The sequence below is a fragment of the Labeo rohita genome, chromosome 5 (assembly GCF_022985175.1).
Source record: "Labeo rohita strain BAU-BD-2019 chromosome 5, IGBB_LRoh.1.0, whole genome shotgun sequence".
In the NCBI taxonomy this organism is placed as follows: Eukaryota; Metazoa; Chordata; class Actinopteri; order Cypriniformes; family Cyprinidae; genus Labeo; species Labeo rohita.
In genome coordinates, this window is record NC_066873.1 from 37,531,648 (window position 1) to 37,547,348 (window position 15,701).

At 35.2% G+C, this 15,701-nt stretch overlaps 1 protein-coding gene across 3 annotated transcripts in view; it reads left to right on the top strand.

The window, feature by feature from the left end:
* Positions 1-15,701, top strand: part of piwil2 (piwi-like RNA-mediated gene silencing 2) — a 34,618-nt gene that overhangs the window by 18,280 nt on the left and 637 nt on the right. For all 3 annotated transcript variants that reach the window (XM_051111305.1, XM_051111306.1, XM_051111307.1), the window contains 9 exons: positions 62-202; positions 1,806-1,919; positions 5,624-5,812; positions 5,964-6,065; positions 9,875-9,991; positions 10,575-10,663; positions 12,094-12,199; positions 12,331-12,584; positions 12,753-12,860. In XM_051111305.1, the coding sequence (XP_050967262.1) occupies positions 62-202; positions 1,806-1,919; positions 5,624-5,812; positions 5,964-6,065; positions 9,875-9,991; positions 10,575-10,663; positions 12,094-12,199; positions 12,331-12,584; positions 12,753-12,860 (1,220 nt within the window). The remainder of the gene's footprint in view (positions 1-61; positions 203-1,805; positions 1,920-5,623; positions 5,813-5,963; positions 6,066-9,874; positions 9,992-10,574; positions 10,664-12,093; positions 12,200-12,330; positions 12,585-12,752; positions 12,861-15,701) is intronic.

A 15,701-nucleotide genomic window follows, 5' to 3' on the forward strand; every position in this document is an offset into this window, starting at 1 on the left:
ATCTTTATTTTGCAGACTGTTCAGATAAGGTTATTTTCTAACTGTTTGTCTTCTGTTTCAGGATCTGACCATGCACATCAATGTGGGAGCCGAGCAGCACACCCAGAGTCTCAAACAACTGCTGCACAACATCAACAGCAATAATGAAGCTGTCTCAGAGCTGGCCCGCTGGGGCCTCAGCATCAGCCAGGAGATTCTAGTGGTGAGAATGGAAACACGCACCTCCAAGCTATACCTGAGAGTGTAGTTCAGAGAACTTTTTGTGCCGTAGGTGCATCCACTGCTCCGTCAGGTCCTCCATCAATATCAAACCAGAAATTTGTTCATGTTCAGCTCATTGTACTTGGATAGCTCTTAAAGAAAATTGCATTAAATTGTATTAAATTGCATTTTTTTATATGTGACCCTGGACCACAAAACCAGTTTCAAGTAGCATGGGTATATTTGTAGCAATAGCCAAAAATAAATAGTATGGGTCAAAATGATCAATTTTTTCTTTTATGCCAAAAATCATTAGGATATTAAGTAAAGATCATGTTCCATAAAGCTATTTTGTAAATTTCCTACCGTAAATATATCAAAACTTAATTTTTGATTAGTAATATGCATTGCTATGAACTTCATTTGGACAACTTTAAAGGCGATTTTCTCAGTATTTTGATTTTTTTTTTTTTTTTTTTTTTTTTTTTTTGCACCCACACATTACAGATTTTCAAATAGCTGTATCTCAGCTAAATATTGACCTATCAGAACAATCAACACTTATGACTGGTTTTGTGGTCCAGGGTCACATATATGTCTACTCTAGTGAACAGTTGGGGTTGGTAATAATAATAAGTAAATAAATAAAGTATATTATTTTATATTTTTATTTATTTATTTTTAAAGAAGTTAGAAAAGAAGCTCACCAAGGCTACATTTATTTGATCCAAACAGTAATATTATAAAATGTTGTTATAGTTTCAAATATATATTTTTTATTTGACTGTATTTTAAAATATAATTTATTCCTGTGATGGCAAAGCTGAATATTTGGTGTCATTAATATAGTCTTCAGTGTGACATTATCCTTCAGAAATTATTCTAATATGTTGTTTTGGTGCTCAAGAAACATTAATTAACAATTTTGAAAACAGCAGTTATTTGAAGTAGTAGTCTTTTATATTATTATAAATGCATTTACTGTCACTTTGGACAAGTATTAATTTCTTAAAAAAAAAAAAACATTTTGCTGACACCAAACTTTTAAACAGTAGTATGCATCCACAGATCCATGATATCTTTCAATAATTTCAAATTAGAAATGTTTATTTTTACTGTATTGTTATACCTAGATATATTATATTGCATTGTTCTGTATAGTATATAATATACTATTGTATAATATATATTACTGCATATCAGTTGTCATAATCAGTAATATTATTAAAGACACTTATATAGCATTTATTATATGGCATTTTCTGAACTTGATGGGGTTTTCTTGAAATATTGTATTTTACCTGACTGGAACCCTTCTGTACCTGGCAAATACTGTGTATTTAGTTTTTGTGCCTGATTCCTTTTCAAATGCAAAAAAAAAAATTGTAATGCACATAGACTGTTTTGAGTCTGAACCTTTATGGATCTGAATAAAAAGATAAAAATCAGGGGTAAAGCATTATTGCAATGTGCAAATAAGTTTTGTGTGTTTATATAGATAAGTTAATATCTATAAAACCTGAAAAAAAAGTGTTTCGTTCATCATGATCCATTGATGTGTTTGTAGCTAACTTGAATTACTTAAACGTTTTGTTTCTACACAGACTCAAGGAAGAACTCTGCCCAGCGAGACCATCTGCTTGCATTCAGCCTCCTTCGTAACATCTCCATCAGTAGACTGGTCCAGAGAGGTGGTTCGAGACCCCTCCATCAGCACTGTGAGTCAGCACAATCAGAGAGCTCGGACACAGCGTAGGGTGTTTGAACAAAATCACTGTGAGTCACTGGTTTGCGGGGGAGTGCACACGTGCAGCGGGCACATGTCACACTGATCAGAGGAGGTGGACTGCAGAACCTATATATTTTCAAAGGATTCAGGTTTCACACTGCAGAAAGAGAACAGCCTTGTTTGGCTTGAGTGAAAGAAATGTGGGGATTGAATTCACACGTTTTGTTCGAGGCACATCACACATGGGTATTAAAGGGGTCATGAAATGCATTTTCAAAATGATTTTATAATGTTTCCTAAGGTGCACTTATCTTAATGTGGTTAATCAGAAATGGTAATAATTAATATATAATGGTCACGTTGTACCCTTAATTTAGCCCTCTGATTTAAACGCTCTGTTGGAAGGGACTGTGAGTCTTCGGTGTAAATGCTATGATTGGCTAACATCCATGCATATTAAATGAGAATGACTTGTGGAATTCTCAAAACATAATATTTTAACTTTAACAGCCACCAAGATTGACTAATCATGAAAAGAGCATTATATTTAGATCTGCTCCTTTTGCATCAAAGGTTGCAGCACTGCACTGTCATGTCTGCTGAGCACACAATGCAATGACCTCCCTATTGCAACACAATTTCTGCAGTGTCACAAATACTTTTATCATTACAGAGAAAACACAATGTTAAACGTCCTCTTTGTTGAGCAGTGTAATCGGTGTCATTGATTATAACCAGAGTTTTGGCTAAAATGCAGAAATGAAGTGACTGCTCCTTTGATCACTTTCTGTATGTAAAATAATCACAATATAGAGAACAGATGGTTTTCACAGTTCTAACAGTAAGATTTTACAACAGATCAGACTTTACCGATCACATAGGATCCCGTTTTAATTTTTCTGGATTTTTTTTTTTTTTTTTTTTTTGGTAAGAATTTTTATAGACTCTATTTTAATGGTTAAATTAAAAAAACATTAATCAAGAAGCATGTCTACATAATTGAAATCATGAAACTTGCACAATTTAAAAGCAATTTATTAAAAGTTTAACAAAAATTACATTTTTTAAGGTCCTATGAAATACCTTTTTTATTCTCAAATTCAGTTTTCATATATTTATATATAATATAAATAAATAAGTAGAATAATAATATAAATAAATATGTGTGTGTATACATACAGTTAGTCCACGGTTCAATACGTACCTCGATTTTTAACCACGGTTTTCGGTTTGGTTCTGATAGCTTGCCACTAGGGCTGAGCGATAACTCGATAACGATTATTATCGCAATATAATTTTCCTCAATAAACCGATATGAAGAGTTTGATAAATATTCAATATAATTTTTATGTGCCAAAAGCGGAACGAAACAGCACGACTCATTTGAATCGCGCCACACGGACCGTTTATCCGCTCGGACCAAAGTTCAAACTGCGCAAGCTCACTAAAGAAGATGTGTTTATTATCTCGATTCAGTGCGGACGCGCCTGGAAAAACCGAGCATGTCGCACCGCATGCGCGTCATGACTGCGTCGCTTCCGTTATGAGCGGGCCTATATTTGAAATAACGAATTTGAGTGCAAAAGACGCGATATGTGAACGGCTCTGTCACACACAAAACAGCGCTGTGAGATCCGGTGTGAAACACTTTAATTCAGTGATGAACACAAATGACTCTGTAATTCAAACTGGTCTAAAGCTGTGTGCAACGAGACAGAAGGCTTTTCAGTCTACACATCGCCATCATTTACCATGAATTTACTGTAGTAACACTCACTGCACCATGGTATTGTGGCAGCAATGTGGGATATTCACATTGAATTTAATTACAGGAGAAATGGTATATAATTATAGTATGTATGTATTTATGGATAATTATGTATAATTATAGCATGTGTGCATTTATACTGAATGTTTTTAGACTACTTTACTTTGGATTAAAAATCTGACTTTAAACTTGAAAGAAATTAAGATTTAACATTTATTGTGATGATTATCGATATCGACTGATATGAAAAAAAATGTTGTGATAATTTTTTTGCCCATATTGCCCAGCCCTACTTGCCACATCAGTGTTTTTTTTTTGTTGTTTTTTTTTTTTTTTGCATCGATTTAACAACAAAATACTCTTGTAAACTGTACACTGGAAAAAGCGTGGATTATTATATATCTGCTTAATATTCTTTTGAGAGAGGTATTATTTTTCCGATTTTTACACAAAATAGGATGGGTTTCATTCATACTGGAGTCCAGAGGGCGCCCACATGCAGAAAATCCATATATGCGTCAAAGAGATAACACTGATGACGTTCCAGCCAGGAAATCTCTAATATAGATAAAGGCATCGCTATCGCTATTATAGTAACTGATTAAAAACAAGATGTAACGTTAAATGTTTTGAATGATGAAATGTAAAGACAATGAACGCTCGTCTGCAATAATATATGGTTTATCTGTGTTCTTCAAGCCATCTTGTGTATTTTCATAATGATTAAGGCATTGCTAATCGACGTATATTATAGAATATATTGTCTGCCTCATTCTATGATAAGAAGCCACATCAGATCACAAAAGGAAGTTATTTCAAACACTCGACTGATGCTGTGAAGTAAAAATAAGTTATAATGTTCTCTTTTGTTGGACAACAAGTTTAGAAACGCTTATCATTGCATTTCATGAGAAGGGAAGATGCTCTGCAAGTGTTGCTTTTTCAAATATAAACGGGGAGGTGTTTCCTCATCTTAGCATGTGAAATCACGGGCACACACACAGCAAATTTCGAGAGAAATAAAACAAGGAAATTATTTAAATGCAAAACCGAAGAACCACACAAGTGTGAATTGAACCGTGGATGTCATACCGAACGGTTCGATATTATATTGAGTATTGTGACATCGCTAGCTGGTACCATAAAAGTTTAAAAACTCTGCTGCCTTTTGTCACATTCTTGTGTTTATTTGTTATATTGCATAATTTCACTGCCTTCTGTAGCAGATCACACTATAAATAAACCTCTGTGTTTACTTACAGTAGTTTTGAAAATCGGGTGGATTTTGTTGTGAAAACCGGGGAACCCTGTTTGTATCGTTCTTTTGCACATGCGGGCCAGTTCAGAACCATGATCTCTTCATACTGGAAGTGAATTGAGCACTAAGGCTCACAGTGTGAACGTGGCCTTACAGTATAATATGGTTTATTTTAGTGAATTAGAAACATATAGCTGGACCAATTAGGTCTGTTTTTCTGAATAAAATGACTCTTATGAACTAGTTGTTTTAGTGAATCTCAAACATACAGCTGGACCAGTGAAATCTGATTCCTGAGCAAAATGACACTTAGAAGCTGGTTCATATTTTTTGAATCACAAACGTACAGATAGCCCAGTAAAATGACTCTTATTAACCAGTTTCATTTTAGTGAATCAGAAATACATAGCTGGACCAGTGTATTCTGATTCCTGAGCAAAATGACTCTTATGAGCTTGTTCTTATGAATGATTTGAAATTAATGACACTGATCTATTATTTAGTGAATCTGCTGACTTAATCTCTGAATGATCTACCAAAAGAGGATGATTATGCTGTAAAAAAAAATTCTTTGGATGTTTTTAATTTGAAAGCTCAAATCTCATTCTCTCACATTGCTCTAATGTAGTTCTTCCTCTCTATTTGTCTCCTAATTTGTTTCCGTCAGGTGCCTCTGAACTGCTGGGCTGTTTTCTATCCCCGACGAGCAACCGATCAGGCCGAGGAGCTGGTGAGCACTTTTACAAGGGTAGCCGGACCTATGGGCATCAGAATCGAGCGGCCCATCCGTGTAGAGCTACGGGATGATCGAACCGAGACCTTCGTCAAGAGCATTCACTCTCAACTCACCAGTGAGGTGGGAAAATAACCTACACAAAGGGACCTGGAAAAAAAAATAATGAAAGAGCTTTTAAAAGTGCCCACTGTGGGCAATGGGTCTTTTGGCTTTGTAGTGCATTGGGGTATTAATCTAAATATAATAGTATATTGTCTTTCCTGGTTTTCAGCCCCGTGTGCAGCTGGTTGTCTGCATTATGACCGGAAACAGAGATGACCTCTACAGCGCCATCAAAAAGCTCTGCTGCATCCAGAGTCCCGTACCATCACAGGTTTCATTGAAACACAATGTCTTTGCATTTCATAGTTCAGTTACTGTTAATGTAACACACACACTACTGTTCAAAAAATAAAGTTAAGACTTCTTTTTAATGTTAAAAACCGTAATATTGTGATAGTATTTTCAGTTTTAAGGGTCATTCCAGCTGGAATCATCAAAATTTGGAAAAGTTCCCCACCTGACGACCTCAGATTTGTCTGAAAAAAATCCATGTGATGGGTAATATGCCCAATAGATCATATACAAAATTTCAGATCTCTACTGTGCGTACTTTTTTCACAAAAAATCTGTAAAAAAGTTTGTTTTTTACCCCGTTTTGGCATCACAGTCTGAGTGAACATGTTCAGACTGAAATATCTCCAGAACTATTTGTGCCAGGTCCATGAAATTTTCTGGGCTAAGAGTCCTAGTCCAGAACTGCATGAATTACAACTCACAGCATTGTTACTGAATTTACACCTGAATGCTGGCCCTCTACTTTTCTTTGAAACTATTACTTTAAGGGTTTTCAGATGTCCATAGAAACCTCAATTTTCAATGTATAAGCATCAAACTTGGTAAATGGTCTGATATGTACCATGTCTTTCACATCCTTTGATATCAGACAATAGAGTCTGATGGATGTTGAGATATTAAGGTCCAAAATGGAAAAAAACTCATTTACACCAATGTTCGGAGCAATATTTCCCATGAATGACACTAGGTGTGAACATAAAACTTGTTTTTTTGAAAGAGCATATTGTTATTGATAAAATATAAAAAAATTGGGATGGGGTTTTGCCTCATTTTTCTGTAATGATTTTTTTAAAACTCAGAGTTTCGTCACTGATCCTATTGTTCACTTTTGCTCTTCAACTTCGTATGGGCATTTCAACAGAATTTATTAATGTTCCACTAATGTTCCACAAAAAGTACAGAATACAAAAAACGTACTTCCAGACATGAGTCACTTTAATAATGTATACCACCAACACAAATGACATAACAGTTACTGAAAGTTGTTCATGAAAGTGTCTGAATCCACAGTTTCATTTTCTTTTATGACATAGCATCGTCCAGTGGAAGTAACTGGCACATCAATTTTCATTATGATGTGCTGGAGAGGCACCCAACAGACATCTTCCCTTTTTGGCCAAAAGTAGCCTCTAGCTGGGCCATGGGGATGCAAAAAAAGCACTTGAATGTCTTGCTCTGTGTCAGAGACGTCTCTGATGATACCAACCCACCATTGTCGGTCATACATACAAGTAACATATTGTCCTGGGACCATATCTGTGATGTGAAGGCCTTGTTCAACTGGGTCAACCTCAAAGTTGACATGGAACCCTGGTGTTCCTGATACTCGACTGACCTCAAAATTAATCATTGTTGACTGATTGATTGATTGATGCTAGATCTCATACCACCTGAATATTATTATTTCTAATCAATATTGCCCTGCTTTCTCAATGAAAATGGATGTATTATTCACTGGATTGGGTGGAACATCAAGATTAGGTACTTATGTTGCATTCCATTGAATGTTGGTAGTCGGTGAATCCGAGTTAGTTCTCCCGATGTCCGTCGTAAATGCTTTCCATTGTAACAGTTGGCAAAAATATGGATGCCTATGGATAATTCCAACCGACTCGGTCTGTACTGAACTGGCCCGAGTGTGTGTTTCGGAACCCCAACTTAAGTGGCCGTTCCTTTGCACTTTCCCGAGGGGGAGGTTGGATTTCCCGAGTCCCGAGCACAATGGAATTCTGCATTATAGCATTAATTTAGGCATATGAGTTCAAAATAGCTGGTACTACAGTAGTTGTGAATGTCACACATGTCACACACACACAATGATTTTTTAAAAACTTATTACAGAAAAATGAGGCAGAACCCCATCCCAATTTTTTTATATTTTATCAATAAGAACATGCTCTTTCAAAAAAAAAAATTTCATGTTCACACCTGGTGTCATTCATGGGGAAATATTGCTCTGAAAATTGGTGTAAATGAGTTTTTTTCAATTTTTGGACCTTAATATCTCAACATCCATAAGACTCTATTGTCTGATGTCAAAGGATGTGAAAGACATGGTACATATCAGACCATTTACCAAGTTTGATGCTTATACATTGAAAATTGAGGTTTCTATGGACATCTGAAAACCCTTAAAGTAATAGTTTCAAAGAAAAGTAGAGGGCCAGCATTCAGGTGTAAATTCAGTAACAATGCTGTGAGTTGTAATTCATGCAGTTCTGGACTAGGACTCTTAGCCCAGAGAATTTCATAGACCTGGCACAAATAGTTCTGGAGATATTTTAGTCTGAACATGGTCACTCAGACAGTGATGCCAAAACGGGGTGAAAAACAAACTTTGCACAGTAAGTATGCACAGTAGAGATCTGAAATTTTGTATATGATCTATTGGGCATATTACCCATCACATAGATTTTTTTCAGACAAATCTGAGGGGGTCAGGTGGGGACCATTTGATGATTCCAGCTGGAATGACCCTTAACATATTTTAAAATGTAATTTATTCTTGTCATGGCAAAGCTGAATTTTCAGTAACATGTTTTTTGCCTTGCCCAGTTGTGGCAAACAGAATGTATTCGTATTAGATATTTCATATCAGAGTATGTGAGCGGAGTGAAGCAGCAACAATTTCCCCTCCATGCTCTAAGCATTCAATAGTCACTCCGCTCCTGGTTTACCATTTCCCACTCTTCACTTAGTTGATCAGGAACACCGCTCCACCTCTAAACTTTTTTTTTTCGGTACATTACTCTCTGTGTAATAACAAAACATTTATTTCAGTGAAAAAAAAAAAAAAGTCGAAAAATCTAAATTTCAACATTTTGAACAACAGGGCCCTATCTTTTTCTTGTTTTTTAGAAATTCTTGTGTTTTAATTTTTCTGATAATCAAATGAAGGCATTAAATATTTATTTATTTTTAATGAAATGAAAATTAAACCCTTTTATTTATTTAATTTTTTTCTGTTATTATTATAATTTCTGCATTTAATTGTTTTATTTAAATTTGCCAGAAATAGGAATATATAAACACCTACATTATACTGTACAAAAGTAATACAAGACTAACACATTTCTGTTACATGTTGAACATTACTTCTATTTTGACAGGTTGACGGTTAATTTTTGTGTGTATACACTATGATATGATGCTAATTTCTCAAATTCACATGAAGTGACTCTCACAGCAGCTCTGGAGATTAAGTTCATGCATTTATGTTGTCATATAATGAGACGCAGAGGCTGAAAATTAGAGCGAGCCTCACGTGTGCTTCAGTATTTGTGTAGTAAACAAAACCGCGTCTCTGCCATTAATTCATACGGAGCCAAGCAGAACACGGAGTCATATTTAAACCGTCTTTTTGCATTTTAATATTTACAGACACTAGTCCATATCGCGATTCGAATTAAGTCAGAGACCTACTTTTGATTTATTCATCTGTCCAAAAACTGACAAATTCTGTGGCATTCCGTGCTATAGAGTAAATCCGTTTTCATGAATGGACTCCGCAATCCCGTACGCGTTTTAGCGGAGGAGAAATTGTAGACGCATGACCACGTAGAGACAGAAATGACATGCCGTTGTGTAAAAAAGATAAATAACATAAGGCTATTTCATTTGTTTAATAAAAGAACAAGGTATAGACCTGTTAGGAAAGGTAACCGTAAATGACATCTGTTGTGATCTGGCGCTATATAGAAAATAACTTGAATAATAGAATAATAGCTTACTTGAAGGTCAGGTAAGCTTTATTTTGTTTCATATCATGTTTGAATCTCTTCCCAGGCCATCAACGTGCGGACCATCTCCCAGCCACAGAAGCTCCGCAGCGTCGCTCAAAAGATCCTCCTGCAGATTAACTGCAAACTGGGAGGAGAGCTGTGGACGGTAAATGTTCCTCTGGTGAGTGTGTGCTAATCAGAGCTTTTTCCCCCACAGGTGGCCCTGGAGTTACCGTACTGTGTGTCACTCTTGATTAAGTAAATATGCCTAAGTAAATATGGCATATCAAGAATGAACCTGAAAATGGTCACTGCACTGTGGGAACTGGTATATGATATCTAGCTGTGATCCATTTTCAGTTTATTTTTTTTAACACATTCATGGTCAAGTTTCAGTATTTATTCCTGGGTTCACATCTTGACTTGGAGTGTAAAGCTCTGTTCCCCCACATTCATAAAGAGACTTTATTACCTTGACACCAGCAGCCACAAACTCATTAGTAGTCTTTGAGTTGGCGGGAGAATATTAAAATATCATTAATATTCAAATAGAATAAATCTTTGTAAATAACTTGTTTGCCAACTTTAATTATATTTGTTTACAAGTTCACAAATAACTTGTAATAGATCAAATATGATGTAATGCATGATAAAAAGGCATCCAAAAGTGAACTTAATGCTTTATTCCATCTGAATAGTTTTGATGTTAGATTGTTGCAGCAAATAAATCTTCACTGTAACCACTGTAGTTTTAATTTGAACAGAAATACCTGATGGTGATTGGAGTGGATGTTCACCATGATGTAAGCAAGAAGAGCAGATCTGTCATGGGCTTTGTGGCAAGTCTCAACAGGTAAATTAAAACCACTAAACAAAAGTTCGAAAGTCTCTTGTACTCACCAAGGCTGCATTCATTTGATCAAAAATACAGTAAAAAAAAAAAAAAAGTGATTGTGAAATATTACAATTTAAAATATCTTTTGCATGATCCTTCAAAATATTTAGCTTTTTTTCAGAATTCTTTGATGAATAGACAGTAAAAAATTAGTGTTTCTTAGTTTTATTATAGGTATGTGCATTTATCAAATCAAGTTTAATGTGTTCATGCTAAATGAGAATTGCGTTTGGGTTGGAAGAAACTGCTCAGACTGGAAAATCCAGTGAAATTTTGATTAAATTTTATCAGGGCAAAAAAATAAATACATTCAAAAATGTTAACGTATACATAGATGAACTGTTCACGGTAGCATCTATGACATGCATTTATATAAAAAAAATGTTAAGTTTTCATTTTATGCCAATTTTAGATTGCCCCAATAATAGAATCAATGTAGAGCTGCACATTTCTGGATAAACTGAGGATCACAATTTTTTTGTTTCTTCTCAAATAAAGATCACCATTCTCTAAACTAAATAATGTATGACAAAATATTATTGCTGCAGTCTATTTAAAAGTGTTTAATTTGAATGAATTATTAAACATTTTATATATAATTTATTTTATTTTTTAAAGTTTTATTTTATTAATTTAAAATATAATATATTTATTACACCGATTTTTCATATTAAAAATATGAGAAAGTGGTTTGAATGATTTAATGACTCACTCGTACATACTTCACTTGTTTCATTACTGGATGAATCAGCGTTTTTGAACGAATCTCTTGAATGAATGATTCAATGACAAATAAATTTTTTAACAGTCACTTTTCTCCACCTAGTGGTGAAACAATGCAGTTGACACAAATGTTATTTGACATGCCCGTTAACTTTCAAAAGGGTATTTGCTCTATTTTGATTGCTACCATAGACATCAGTGTTTATATTTGAACTATAAAGTTTCATCTCAGTATTTCTATGATATGAATGACTGTAAGACAGAAATAATACTGTGTAACTGAAAGGACTTTGTGAAGCCGTTTCTTACCCAAATATGGTAACTGTCTGCTCTCTGTGTCAGCAGCAACACGAACGCAGACTTAAATATTCTGGTATGATCTTTCAAGTGTTTAATAGACATGGGCGAATCATTGTCATTTAAAAATGGGATTGCATGGGTGTTTGAATAGAGATTGCGATCTTATAACAATTAATCATGCAGCTTTAAATCAATGTAGTAGCTAAAGTCTACTAATAGTCAAGCCACTCAAAATTAAAACTGTCTTCGCCAAAAGTGTGAATACTGTGAGCTGTTAATATGGGTACTGAAATGAAAATGTTCTCCTTCTATGCATTTGATATCTGTGAATCAGGCTCAACCCTATGTTTATTGTCCTGGTGTAGCATGCTGACCAAATGGTACTCCAGAGTTACCTTTCAAATGCCTCACGAGGAGATAATCAATGGCTTCAGAGTCTGTCTGCTGGCTGCCCTGCAGAAATACTACGAGGTATTATATGTCATAATCTTAATCAGCTAAAATATAGGTTTTACGTGATTTTCAAAATGCTACATCTTTGAAACGTCTCTTAAATGTTGTAGAGTTGTATTTTACTCATTTTACCCACTTTTTACAAACAGGTGAACCACGCCTTCCCTGAGAAGATCGTCATCTATCGCGACGGCGTATCTGACGGCCAGCTAAAGACCGTGGAGCTTTACGAGATCCCTCAGGTTCTGAAATGCTTCGAGACCATCCCGAACTACGAACCGAAGCTGGCTTTCATCGTGGTGCAGAAAAGAATCAGCACCACCCTGTACTCCTACGGATCCGACCACTTCGGCACACCCTCGCCAGGAACCGTACTGGACCACACTGTCACAAACAGAGACTGGTTGGTTTACAAGAGCTGAAGCTTGTCCTCCACAATGCAGCCTGGGATTCTGCAAATGGCTTTAGCAGCTAGATGTGCAAAGCTTTGCAGAAATGAGATCTAGTCAAGTGCATTAGCGAGAGGAAATAAAATGCGGTATATGAATTGACATGTTTCTCTTCTCTTCAGGGTGGACTTCTACCTAATGGCACATTCGATTCGACAGGGTTGTGGCCTGCCCACTCATTACATAGCAGTGTACAACACAGCAAACCTCACCCCTGACCACTTACAGAGGTGAGAAATTGATTCGTTGTACGTGTATGTATGTGTGTGTGTGTGTGTGTGTGTGTGTGTATATATGTATGTATGTTTGTGTGTGTATATATCTATATCAGAGGTTCCGGTAGAATTTAACATTGTCTGTCATTTTGACGAACAGTGTCGTAAAAATTCTGTCATAATCTATTCCTCTTTTTAATTTTCATATTTTAATTCTAATACACAATTGTAATACATTGCTTTTATTTTTGTTACATTTGATATAAAACAATGTCTCAGATTTCAAATTCTGTCCATTTCACTAAAAAATTCAAGCAATAAATACCGTTTTGTCACTCTTTAATGTGGCGTGATAGATCGTTGTAGCTTCAGGGCACTTGCCTGTTCGTAATCGAAAGCATAGGAGAACATTCGTGAACACGCTGGCAGATACCAATTATCTGACCGATGGTTTTTAAAATGACTACTGAATGGAAAATAAATAGTGCTATACTTTTTTTTTTTTTTTTTTTTTTTTTTTTTTTAAAGTAGCTTACTGAACCATACTTTGTAAATGAAAAAAATTTTTATTATTAATCATATGTTGGTCATTATTGTTAGTTCACTGTTCATTAATATTAACAAAAGCAACTAAAATTTTTTTTAAATATATCAGTAAATGTTGAAATTAACACACTCAAGGAAAAATACTTCTATTACAGCTTTTATCAATCTTAATGTTACAAATGGACTCATATTGTAAAGTGTTACCATTACATCAACAGTCAAGCTGAAGATGGCCATCTTTAAATATCTACACAAAGGCCACGGTATTGAAATTACGTACATATGGATATTGTGTACTTTCACAATTTAACTGGTTCTATTCTAGAACATTTGTGGTTATCTAATCTAAATATTACAATATTTAGTCACACAATGGTTAAAAGTGGAGCACCATGTCTAGAAGAACTCGCAGCTATCCGGTATCACACACACTGGACGCGTCGCATTCGATTCAAGCAGCGGTCTACAAGACTTTATTTTATCACCAAATGGGCAAAAGTATACTGCTGTCTTTTCTCCACTAATGCAACATCTAGTTAATAAATTCATCACTTAGTAATGATATGAAAACATGCACTACAGTATACTGTACACACCATTTCGTTGTTGTTTTAAATCCGCCTTTGAAGTGTCCCACTGTGCAGTGCGCAGTGTCACGTGTCTAAACAAACTGCATGTGCTGTCAGTGATTTCCGCCACTAGAGGCCGCTCTCATGCTGTATAACGAAGACTATAGGGACTTTGCTGTATAATGAGGAATTTCTGAGCCACTCCAGCCACGGACCCAACCCGGAAAAACTATCGGCATGGATTTTTGCCGATAACCAATAGTTCCGCCAATCAACTATCGGGGCCGATTAATCGGCAAAACCGATACCTCGGTCGACCTCTAATATATATATGTATAACCAGTGGTGGGCAGTAACGAAGTAGTTGTACATTTTTCAAGTATCTGTACTTTACTGGAGTAGTTTTATTTTGAGTAACTTTCACTTTTACTTCACTACATTCCAAAGTGTAAGATCGTACTTTTTACTTCACTACATTTCATAAACATATCGTTACCTCTTATAATATATCACAAGCGGTGTCTGATTCATGAACAAACTGATTCTTTTCAATGAACCTGTTGAATTGATTCGCCAATCGCACCAAACGATTCATTCACGAATTGGAATGATCCGATTGCAGCTGTTCTCGAGTCGACAACTCACTGATTCAAATGATCGGTTTAGAGCGAGTCTCCAGTCAACTGAATTCACAAGTAAGAACCGGGAGATCTTTTGTGCGCGCGACTAATGCTGCGAAAAGTAAGTTACTAATGTCGAATTTTAGGATTAATTATTATATCAGAAAATCATATTTAGGTCAAAGCTGTCCGTTGTTTGTGAATTACACAATTAAAAGGTGATCTGTTTAAGCGCACTGAAATGCTTGAATTCAGACACATCAAAAACGAAAAATTTAAATAACAGCTTAAATAAAATAACTCATGCACGTTCATATTCCTCGCTGATGTAACGTTAGCAGTCTTATTAAAATGCTACTCATGTAGCCCTACGTGACGTCTGTTTTTATATTGTTCAGCAAACAGTATACATTTTGATATTGTTTGGATCAGCTAGAATAGACATGATATGATATGAATGTTTATTCAACCATACTGAAAATAAGTAAATATTGTTAGCTGATGCTAACTGTCTAGCTGCTTGCTGGTGCTAAGTTGAGATCATTTTTAGATATAAAGTCCACATATTTTTATTCAACCACCTAGATAGATTACATCTGAGAGAAAAAGGATGTCATGCTCAGAACATGGTAACTACAGTAATTATTAAAGTGGGAAGTGATGCCCTCTGGGGGCATTTGGCCAGGGGTGTTTTTACACAGACAATATTTGAAAGGAAAAAATCATTATGAAAATATAATTATATTTTCCTTAAAATGTTCTTGCTAACTTCAGGCCTTATTCTCATGTCATATATAACTGTGACGTTATGAAAAACAAGCTTTAAAACACTTTTTTCTTACTGGTGAAAATTTGATGGTCAACTCTCAGGTACATTGCAGTGTAAGCTTCACATTGAATATTACTACATCACTCTCGTCAACATAGTCCATATCAACAACAAAAATGTAAAAATGTATTAAGTAGCCTATATAAAATTGCAAAATAAATCTACCAGTACTTTTTTTACTTAAGTACATAAAAAATCAGATACTTCTGTACTTTTACTCGAGTAAAATTGAAAGAGGAGCACTTTTACTTTTACTGAAGTAATATTTTATTATACGTATCTGTACTTTTAC